Source organism: Sapajus apella, unplaced genomic scaffold, assembly GCF_009761245.1.
Source record: "Sapajus apella isolate SASKATOON/1434 unplaced genomic scaffold, GSC_monkey_1.0 scaffold64, whole genome shotgun sequence".
Lineage (NCBI taxonomy): Eukaryota > Metazoa > Chordata > Mammalia > Primates > Cebidae > Sapajus > Sapajus apella.
Window position 1 is genome coordinate 2,374,904 of NW_022437004.1, and position 11,564 is coordinate 2,386,467.

An 11,564-nucleotide genomic window follows, 5' to 3' on the forward strand; every position below is an offset into this window, starting at 1 on the left:
GTTCTGCTATAAAGACACATACACACATATGTTTATTGTGGCACCGTTCACAGTAGCAAAGACTTGGAACTAACCCAAATTCTCATCAATGATAGACGGGATAAAGAAAATGTGACACATATACACCATGGAATACTATGCAGCCATAAAAAAGGATGAGTTCATGTCCTTTGCAGGGACATGGATGAAGCTGGAAATCATCATTCTCAGCAGACTAACACAGGAACAGAAAACCAAACACTGCGTGTTCTCACTCACAGGAAGGAGTTGAACAATGAGAATGCATGGACACAGGGAGGGAAACATCACACACTGGGGCCTGACAGGGGATGGGGGTCTAGGGGAGGGATAGCATTAGGAGAAATACCTAATGTAGGTAATGGGTTGTTGGGTGCAGCAAACCACCATGGCACGTGTATACTTACGTAACAAACCTGCATATTCTGCACATGTATCCCAGAACTTAAAGTATAATAATAAAAAAGAAAGAAATGCAAATTAAAATCACAATAAGGCATCACTACATACCTTGCATACCTAGTCAAATGACCAAGATAAAAAATACAGACATAAAAAAGAAAAAAAGAATTACCAAATCACATGAGCTCTTCGAAAGCAGAGCTTTTTTGTTTACCTTGAGGCAGAAGAGGAAGCCAGAGAGATTAGAAACAAGAGAAACATTTGATGCATCATTGCTGACCTAAAGATGGAGAGAGGGTCCCCTGAGCATACAGGTGAGAAGTAAGCTCAATCAACACCTTGTTTTCAGCTTGTGATACACTGAGCAGAGCACACAGATGCTCTGAAATGAACTTCTGACTTACAGAGCTGTGAGCTTATGCATTCTGTTCATACTCAGAGTCAGGCAAGTGTTTCTTTATTTTACCTTTTTAAAATAAAATAATAAAAATGGTATATGTATAATGCTTGCGTCATGTTATTTTGAAATGTAACATGAAATGTAACATAGTCTGTACAAGTTAAAAGTTTTGTTTAACTTGTGCAGATTATGAAACTACTAAATCAAGCTAATTAACATATAGATTATCTCAAATATTTTTCTTCTTTTGTGGCGAGAGTGCTTAAATACTATTCTCTTAGTAATTTTCAAGAATGCAATCCATTGTTATTAACTGTAGTTAGTATGTTGTATAAATGTATTGTAAATGGGTTATAGTCATAATTTCTTATGCATGATAGAAAATTAATAAATTTCCTATATTTTAGAAAAATAGAAAACTGTTGCCCATTAAACTGAAATAATATAATCACATAAAATAATCCAAGCTCCTTTTGCCACAAGAAGGAGATGAACCATGGCATTAAAATATTGGACTCTAAGTATCATTCCAGACAGGCAGGAGTCAAGGAAAAAAAATACAAACACACATTACCACAAGCTTCCTCTGGAATTCCTGGTTTTCATCCTTGAAGGAGTGCTCCATGAAGACTGCAATGGCTTCCCTCTCACAGGTGGTGTGCACATCCAACAGCTCCTGGAGCGTGTCTGTGGGGAACCTCACTTGCTGGGTCATCTGCTGGCTGTAGTGGTCAGCTGCCCTCTGCACGGCTGCTGAGTTCTCACGCTGGGCCAGAGTTGTCACCGCATTCTCCAGACAAGGAACCACTCCGCTGTTGATGGCATCCAGGTAGGTCTCCACCAGCATCCCCAGCCCTAATTTAGGGAATGGATAGAACATTTTCACTCATTGTTTTGCAAGTGGTACGTATCAGCATTCTAAAAATCACAAAAAACTTTACGTAACACGAATTTTCCCTCCTTCTCCTTCTTTTAATTCTACTCTTACTACTACTACTTTTTATGAATCCACTTTCTTATAATAACATCACTGCTGTTCCTATTTATTCTTTCTCTTTTTTCTCCAACTCGTCACATTACAAAGTTAATTACTAATCACGAACAATAAGTTCAAGTGTTTCTTGAAAAAATACTTTTCTGCTTAAGTAAAAATTTAAAAGCAGCTATTCAGCAAAGTAAATTATATCATTTGTGGATCATAGTTCTGAATGTAAAGCAGGTGCCTTTATAAAGACTCTTAAGACAGTGACAGAACATTAAACCCTGTGAAAAGCTCTTTTCTGCACAGAGCACTAAAAGACTGCACAGGTAACATGTTCATGAAGTTGATTTTCTATATGAGATTACGCTGAATTTTGTACCTCTAAATCTCAGTAGGCTTGCAGAAACTCACGACATGCTACTTATTTTTTGATTTGTCTAAATTCACAATACATCATTTATATCCTCACTGAGAAAAATATCCTTCACGTATTCCACGCCTCATAACACAGATGTTATCTCCTTACCAGTTGTTTGTGCTGATAAGCTTAGTTTACTAGTTTTTGAGATACCCCATATAGAGAAATAGACTCACGGTTTCCAGTGACAAGGATTCCCTCTCTCAGGGTCTTGGTCTTTGCATGCGTGAGGATATAAGAACAGAAGTTTTCTGATTGCACCTGGAAATCACTATCCAGTTGGTCTTCCGGTACTTCTTCAACATGGAATAAGAGCTTTTTGTCATTTGTTGGCTGGTCAAAGACAAAGCACTTCCGTTTTGGAAAGAAATGCCTGATCCACTCCCTGGGCTTATTAGAATTTTGGATTTGGGGATTCTTGCCTGCAGAATTAGTGAAAAAGCGACTACTGAAGAACGGCTTTTAGGCAAGCCTGAGATTTTCATTTCCAGAGTTCCTTGCATTAATCACTACAGTCTCTTGTGTCTGTGAATCTACTCTATCCTCTCATGCAACCAAACTTATGCTAATCCACTTAAGGTACGAGAAGTCCATTTCTGCACAGAGCAGAGTCAAAAGGAAGGGAAGGCATCCACCTTAAGAGAAGGAATTTATGGTTAGTTTCTTCAGCCACTGTATGATATCTGGTAGATTGACAATTTTTTAAATGTTTGCTGAATTATGATTAACTAAAATATGATAAGAAGTACTTTCTTTAAAAATTGTATATATTTGTAGTGTTATAATATGATGTTTCAATATACATGTACATAGTGAAATTATTAAGTAAGCAAATTATATAACTTAACACCTTCCAAACTTACTTTCCTTCTCTGTTTTTTTTTTTTTGTAAGAGTACCTAAAATCCAATCTCTGTAAATTTTAAATGTAAAACACAATATTGTTAATGATAGTTCTCCTGCACTATATTAGATCCCAAGACTTTTCCACCCTGTATAACTTCAAGTTTGTACCCTTCACCCACATGTCCTCAGTTCATCCCTCACCGTGCCCTGGTAACCGCTGTTCTCTCTCTGTTTCTATGTATTTCACGTTTTAAAATAGAATCCATATATAAATGAGGTTCTGTAGTAGTTTTCTTCCTGTTTCTGGCTTATTTTACATAGCATGACAGACTTTCTCAATCTTACTGTTCCCATGTCAGAAATGAAATGGGCTTAAAAATAAAGTAATTGCTAAAAACAAGGACAAGATGTGGCTGGGGAAAATGTTGGATAGAGACAGAAAATATCCAGGTCAGATTATATTAGGTCTGACATTGTCTTGCAGAGGGATTATGGGGCATATACAGATTATTCAAAACAAACTTTTGCTGAAAGGATGAATAAATGAACAAAGACGGATATTGTAGGTACCAACAGGTATCCACTCTGCTAAATACAATCCGTTTAACAAATGTATAATAGATTGACAATATATTGTATGAGGCTGTAGAATGAAGTACACGATATTATGAAAACAGTGAAATGAAGGATTTGACAGTCTTACTGGAAGCATATATTAGTGTATCTTTTTAATTGCCTGAATCATTTACTGTATAAATCTTTTTTTACTCTAAAGGATATAACCATCCAGGCTAATAAAATAGACAGAGTGAAATATATTTCCAAAATTAAATCATTTGACTTCTTGTGATTCTGTGTTTACCAACTTCCAATTTATTAATTTTCTCCAAATAGAGTAGAAGGAACACTTGAAGTTAACAAGTAACACAAATATATGAGTCTTAGGATGTGATAATATTAATTGTAATCCTCAATATATTTTTCATGGTACTTATTGGTCTAAAATTGTTTGATAGAATTTTGAGTTTTAAACGTCTTCAATGAATTGAAACTTTAGCCTCTGGGAAATTTCAAGTAAAAATAACCACAAGAATCATAATCACTTGTCAATCACCAACCACCACGAGCATGGGCTTCAATCCAGTCTAATATAAACATTTGTGTCAGGTGCTGAATGGCAGGTCTTAGTTGATCCCACCCATTGCTGAACATTCCCCCATCCAGGCCGAGCTCTGATACCTGGAATCAGCTTCAAGGCATTCTCCAGGTACTCATCTTCTGTGATGGGGTGTCCATCTAACTTCAGCTCCAGGGTAAAATCTCGAACAGCCCAAATAAAGTCGGGAAAGAAACTCACAAACTCGCTGGAGTCCTCAACTTCATCAGTCCTGGGGCAGGATTTTGCCCTGATTAGCTGTGTTAGTTGAGTCACGTAGCTGGGATCTTAGCTAAGGAGTAACACCCTATACCATTATTTCAACATCTCACTTAGAAACAAGTTTTATAAACATTCCCTTTTGCACTGTGTCTCTTCTTACTCAACCAGGACAACTGGGTCACAGCAAAGAAGGCACAGTATCAGTTTCCATTCCCCTAAACGCCATAAAACCTGGCTCTTCTCTTCCCGGAAGGATACTGCAGCTGCTCCAGAGCCTGGTGGTTGATGGTGCTCATGCTGTTGTAGACAAAGCAGCTGCTTAGAAGCACAGCCAGGGCAAAGATCCATGAGTCATTCTTAGGGTCACTCTAGTGTTAAAGAAAAATAAAAATGGAGGCGACAGTTTAGGTACATCTGAAGGTCAACTACTAGTATCCATGTAGCTAAAACTTAAGTCATTTCAGTTTTCCCAAATTGCTGTGTCTAAAGGAAACACAAATGTAAGCTTTATATGCTTATCACCTTGATTCAGTCACATTAAATAAATCAGCTATAGAAAAAGCAGTTTAAACATCTCTATTTGCCCTAAAATTATTGTTAATGCATAATGGCCAATCACAAGATAAGTGAAAACTTTTCTTCCCTTATGCTTTATGAATTGTGCTTTAACTATTACAAGGAGAGCATCTTGGTTTGAAGTCTCCTGAATGATAGTCTCTACTTTTTGTTTGGGACAAACTTAAATTCTTCCAAACTTGATCTGATATTCCTTACATTAGAAAACACATTACAGTTAGGACTTAGGAGTCTCCTTTTAATTTATTCACTTATTAATTCATTCATTTGGTTTTTTATTCACTATTTTATCTGTAGGATATAAAGCTGATTAGTAGGACATATAATATGAATTTTGAAGATCATGTTAATGTCAAGCTGTATTTTTGCCACTTACATTGATCTTCTCAGGGCTTCACTCTCTTTAGATATTAAAAGTAGCAATTGACACTGTCAAGGTGTAAAATATTTAATACAGTGACTACAGCATAGTAAGTATGCAGTAACTAGTGAACAATAATCTCTTTGCAGATTTTCTTAATCATGGCTATGTGAGGAATGCAAATGTTAATCAATTAAATTTACCAAAAATTGTTTGGCTATGTACAAAATGCAAACCTTGCCTCTGGTTTTGTGGATGCAAAGTTCCATAATGACAACAAGATGACTTTCAGGAGTGGCAGATAGGGTTGTTAACATAAAAATACAACCAAGATGATAATTTCTGCCAGGAGTGGAACCAAAGTCATAACATAAAAAATAAAAAATAAATCCAAAAAATGGGAAGTGGGAAGGAGAAAAATAAAGAGGAACAAATGCTCTCTGAGTTCAAAGCAAGAAGTTACTATGTCTAACTAGAAAAAGATGGCAGTAGGTGAAAAGAGCTGGATGTTAAGGAGTACAGAAAAGGAGAACTTGTGGAAATGAAAGGATTAAAAAGGTGAAAGACCCAACAGGACCCAAGTCACAATTGTTAGGGTGTGATCATATAATGGTATTACAGAGTTATTTAATTCAACTGAGTGAGTGAATAGGTATGCGGAGAAGACAAGGCTGGGCAAGACATGAAGATCCCTTAAATAGAATTAAATTTTAACCAAATCCACAAATTCCAAGGCCAACAAGTAATTTTGCTTCCATCAAGCACGTATATATTTGTATATTCTGGTCCCTTGAACAATTATTCTCTTGCAAATAAAAAATTTTATGCAAGTTACAATCTATTTTAAATCAATATTTCATCTTTCTTGTATACTGAAATGATGATGGACAATGTTAGTGCTGTATCTTTAAATTCACTGTTTCTAAAGAAGACCCCCACACACATTTATGATTTTTGCAGTATGAAAACCTATACACACTAATTATATATTTTTAAACTTTTATTTTAAGTTCAAGCTTTTCCCTGAACTTAATAAAATAAAATAAAGAAGTTAAGAAATATTTTAAGTTCAGTGGTGTCTCTGAACTTAATGAAATACCATGAAAGTTAATAAAAGTTAAAAAAAAGAAAATATAATTAGTATGTTTTGGCTTTCGTACTGCAACACAGGGGTTTGTTACATAGGTAAACTTATGTCATGGGAGTTTGTTATACAGATTATTTTATCACCCAGGTATTTAGCCAAGTCCCCATTAGCTATTTTTCCTGATCTTTTCCCTCCTCCCATCATCCACCCTTCAATAGGCTCCAGTGTGTGTTGTTCCCCTCTGTTTGTCCATGTGTTCTCATCATTTAGCTCCCATTTATAAGTGAGAACATGTGGTATTTGGTTTTCTGTTCCTACATAAATTTGCTAAGGATAATGGCCTCCAGCTCCATCCATGCCCTGCAAATGATCTTGTTCTTCTTTTATGGCTGCATAGTATTCCATGGCGTATTCCATGTCTTTGCTATTGTGCCACAATGAACATATGTGTGCATGTGTCTTTATAATAGAACAATTTACCGTCCCTTGTGTACATATCCAGTAATGGAATTGCTGGGTTGAATGGTAGTTCTGTTTTTAGGTCTTTGAGGAGTTGCCACACTGTCTTCCACAATGGTTAAACTAATTTACACTCCCACCAACAACGTATAAGCATTTGTATTTCTCTACAACCTAGCCAGCATCTGTTATTTTTTGAGTTTTTAAAAAATAGCCATTATGACTGGTGTGATCACGATAGTATTGTGTTTTTTACTTGCATTTCTCTTACTGGTCAGTGAGGTTGAGCTTTTTTATATGATTGTTGGCTGCATGTGTGTCTTCTTTTGAAAAGCGTCTGTTCATGTTCATGTCCTTTGGCCACTTTTTAATGTTTGTGTGTGTGTGTGTGTGTGTGTGTGTGTGTGTGAATTTAAGTTCCTTGTAAATGTTGGATATTAGATCTTTGTCAGATGCATTGTTTGCAAATATTTTCTCCCATTCGTAGGTTGTCTGTTTACTCTGTTGATGGTTTTTTTTGCTGTCCAGAAGCTCTTTAGTTTGGTTAGATCCCATTTGTCAATTTTTGCTTTTGTTACAATTGCTTTTTGACATCTTCCCATCATGACATCTTTGTTTGTGCCTGTGTCCTAAATAGTATGGCCAAGGTTGTTTTCTGAGGTTTTTATAGTTTTGTGTTGCACATTTAAGTCTTAAATCCATCTTGAGTTAATTTTTGTATATGGTCTAAGGAAGGGGTCCAATTTCAATCTTCTGCATATGGCTAGCCTGTTATCCCAGCACCATTTATTGAATAGGGAATCCTTTCCCCATTGCTTGTTTTTGTTTTTCAGGTTTGTCAAAGATCAGATAGTTGTAGGTGTGCAGTCTTAAATTCTGGGTTATCTGTTCTGTTCCGTTGGTCTATGTGCCTGTTTTTGTACCAGTTCCATGTGTTCTGGTTACTGTAGCACTGTGGTGTAGTTTGACATCGGGTAGCATGGTGCCTCCAGCTTTGTTCTTTTTGCTTAGAATTGTCTTGGCTATTTTTTGCCTGAGCTCTTTTTTGGTTCCATATGAATTTTTTAAATGTTTTTTTTTCTAATTCTGTGAAGAATCTCAATGGTAGTTTAATAGAAATAGCATTGAATCGCCGGGCGCGGTGGCTCAAGCCTGTAATCCCAGCACTTTGGGAGGCCGAGGCGGGTGGATCACGAGGTCAAGAGATCGAGACCATCCTGGTCAACACGGTGAAACCCCGTCTCTACTAAAACTACAAAAAATTAGCTGGGCATGGTGGTGCGTGCCTGTAATCCCAGCTACTCAGGAGGCTGAGGCAGGAGAATTGCCTGAACCCAGGAGGCGGAGGTTGCGGTGAGCCGAGATCGTGCCACTGCACTCCAGCCTGGGTAACAAGAGCGAAACTCCGTCTCAAAAAAAAAAAAAAAAGAAATAGCATTGAATCTATAAATTGCTTTGGGCAGTATGGTCATTTTAACAATATTGATTCTTTCTATCCATGAGGAAGGAATGTTTTTCCATTTATTTGTGTCATCTCTGATTTATTTGAGCAGTTGTTTTTAGTTTTTGTTGAAGAGATCTTTTACTTCCCTAGTTAGCTGTATTCCTAAGCAGCAATTGTGAATGGGAGTTTGTTCCTGATTTGGCTCTCAGCTTGACTGTGGTTGGTGTGTAGGAATGTTAGTGATTTTTGCATATTGATTTTGTATTCTGAGATTTTACTGAAGTTTTTTTCTTTTTTTTTTTTTATCAGCTTAAGAAGGCTTTGGGCTGAGACTATGGGGTTTTCTAGACATATAATCATGTTGTCTGCAAATAGAGAGAGTTTGACTTCCCCTCTTCCTATCTGGATGCTCTTTATTTCTTTCTCTTTTCTGATTGCCCTAACCAGGACTTCCAATAGCATGTTGAATAGGAATGGTGAGAGAGAGCATCCTTGTCTTGTGCCTGTTTTCAAGAGGAATGCTTCCGGCTTTTGCCCATTTTGTATGATGTTGGCTGTGGGTCTGTCATATATGGCTCTTATCATTTTGAGCTATGTTCCTTCAATACGTAGTTTATCGAGAGTTTTTACCATGAGTGGATTTTGAATTTTATTGAAAGCATTTTCTGCATCTATTGAGATAATCGTGTGGTTTTTGTCTTTAGTTTTGTTTATGTGATGGATCACATTTATTGATTTGCATGTCTTGACACATTCTTGGATTGCAGGGATAAAGCCTACTTGATCATGTTGGATAAGTTTTTGATGTGTTTCTGGATTTAATTTGCCTGTATTTTGTTGAGGGTTTTTGCATTGATATTCATCCAGGATATTGGCCTGAAGTTTTCTTCTTTTGCCGCTGTATCTCTTCCAGATTTTGGTATCAGGATGATGCTGGCCCCACAGAATGAGTTAGGAGGAGTTCCTCTTCTTCAGTTTTTTGGAATGGTTTCAGTAGCTATCAGCTCTCCTTTTTACAACTGTTAAATTCAGCTATGAATCTATCTGGTTCTGGGCTATTTTTGTTGTTGTTAGGCAATTTATTACTTCCTCAATTTCAGAGCTCGTTATTTTTCTGTTCAGGGATTCAATTTCTTCCTGTTTAAGTCTTGAGAGTCTATGTTTCAACAGATTTGTCCATTTCTTGTAGATTTTCTAGTTGATGTGCATGGAGGTTTTCATAATATTGTATTTGTGTGGGGTCAGTGGTTACGTCTCCCTTGTCATTTCTGACCAACCCTATTTTCAATTTCTACTGAGACTAATATAAATAAAGGAAAAAACTGCACCTAATACTGTAAAGCAAAATTATCTAGAATTATCCAATTTACAAATTTTTTGTGGGTCTAGCTCATGCTGTTCTGGAAGTCAGTGATGACTACATATCCAAGCCGAATAAATTGAGCAAAAACTTTTATGAATGTTCTTGGTGTATCTGGCACTCTTCTTTTCTTTTCCTTTCTTTTTCTGGTGTTTTTTTTTTTTTTTTTTTGATACAGAGTCTCACTCTGTCACCAGGTTGGAGTGCAATAGCGCAATCTCAGCTCACTGCAAACTCCATCTCCCGGGCTCAAGCAATTCTCCTGTCTCAGCCTCCGAGTAGCTGGGATTACAGGCACCCATCACCATGACCGACTAATTTTTGCATTTTTAGTAGAGATGGGGTATCACCATGTTGACTAGGGTGGTCTCAAACTCCTGACCTCAGGTGATCCACCTGCCTCAGCCTCCCAATGTGCTGGGATTAGAGCCATGAGCCACCATACCTGGCTAGCTGGCACTTTTCTATGCATTTCAAAATAGATTATTTCAGTGATACTCCATTTTCCTGATTTGTACCTCCAATCCTATGAACCCCACACACCTTAACTAGTAGCACCCATTGATCCCACTCCCTGGAAAAAGTTTACAGCTTCTTCCAGGAAGCTTTCTCCTAAATTGTAACATCGGGTTAGGCCCTCACTTCCAGCATCTGAGCACTCTAACTGATCACAATGTTGTCTTCACCACTAGGCTCTGAGCATTTACCTGGTTCACTGATTAGCACATAGCTTTGAAATTCAGGACAATGTATTTAGCAAACAGCCCTAGAGTTCTGCTATGCAGAAGGTATTTATTAAATTTTATAATTCATCCAAGTGTTAAAAATAGGAAGATCTATCACCGATAGTCCAAAATATTTGAGCTTACCAAGAAAGTAAGTTCTAGGAAATGAAATTTAGCTTTGTTTCCTGTAGTCAGATTTGTAATTTAGGAATAGGCCACAGAAGTTGGATTTATGGTATGCATAAAAACATAAACAAAGAATCAAAGGTAAAGAAGATTTCTCTATGGCTCTGTCTTACCTTTTCAATATCACCCAGACCCTCAGTGTCCAGAAGGACCAGGGTGAGGTTTGGCTTGGAGGGATGGGGCAAACACCACATCCAGATGCCTTTGGTTTTAGACTTCACTGTGCAGCCCAGAGGGAAGCCTTCAAAGGAAGAGGAGAAACAACATATACTGACAGGAGAATCCAGGCAGACCAAGTTATACTGGTTAAATGTATAGGAATGTAAGTGCCTGGTAGGGGAAATTGTTGCTTCCATTTTAGCAAAGACAACTAATCCAATCTTTATTTATATAAATGACTTTCTCAAGAAGTATTTGGGTCCCCTATTCACCTCATATCTCTATAAGCTCAAATACTGCAGAATTAATGTAAACTCTACTAACCTGTTGCTATGGTCTGATTGTTAGTCCCTCCAATACCCCATTCATATGTTAGAACTTAATCCCAAAATGGTGATATTAAGAAGTCAGAAGTGGTTAAATCGGAAAGGATCATGCCCTCAGTTAAAAAACTAATACCCTTATCAAAGACCTTGAGGGAGTTTCACTGTTCCTCCTGCCCCTTCTGCCATTTGGGGACAGTGGAAAAACACCTCTGTGAGCAACAAGCCCTCACTAGACATTGAATCTCCCTGTGCCTTAATGTTGGACTTCTCAACCTCCAGGTCTGTGAGAAATAAGTTTTTAGTACTTATAAATTACCCTGTCTAATTATTTTGTCATAGTGGCAGACAAAGACTGAGAAATCTGTGTATATTTTATGCGACACTGGAGAGGAAGAAAAAACATGCACCCATAAGTGAAATTAGAGAGGGTGCTGGGAC

General features: G+C 37.3%; 1 protein-coding gene across 3 annotated transcripts in view; it reads right to left on the bottom strand.

Annotated features, from left to right (window-relative positions):
* The window catches only part of LOC116529902 (guanylate-binding protein 7), a 43,578-nt gene that overhangs the window by 15,023 nt on the left and 16,991 nt on the right, over window positions 1-11,564 (bottom strand). For 2 of the 3 annotated variants that reach the window (XM_032247813.1, XM_032247812.1), the window contains exons 3-7: window positions 10,755-10,882; window positions 4,702-4,811; window positions 4,305-4,501; window positions 2,397-2,642; window positions 1,395-1,675 (exon numbers count right to left, since the gene is read on the bottom strand). In XM_032247813.1, coding sequence (XP_032103704.1) covers window positions 1,395-1,675; window positions 2,397-2,642; window positions 4,305-4,501; window positions 4,702-4,811; window positions 10,755-10,882 — 962 coding nt within the window. The remainder of the gene's footprint in view (window positions 1-1,394; window positions 1,676-2,396; window positions 2,643-4,304; window positions 4,502-4,701; window positions 4,812-10,754; window positions 10,883-11,564) is intronic. The other variant, XM_032247814.1, reaches the window with a different exon arrangement.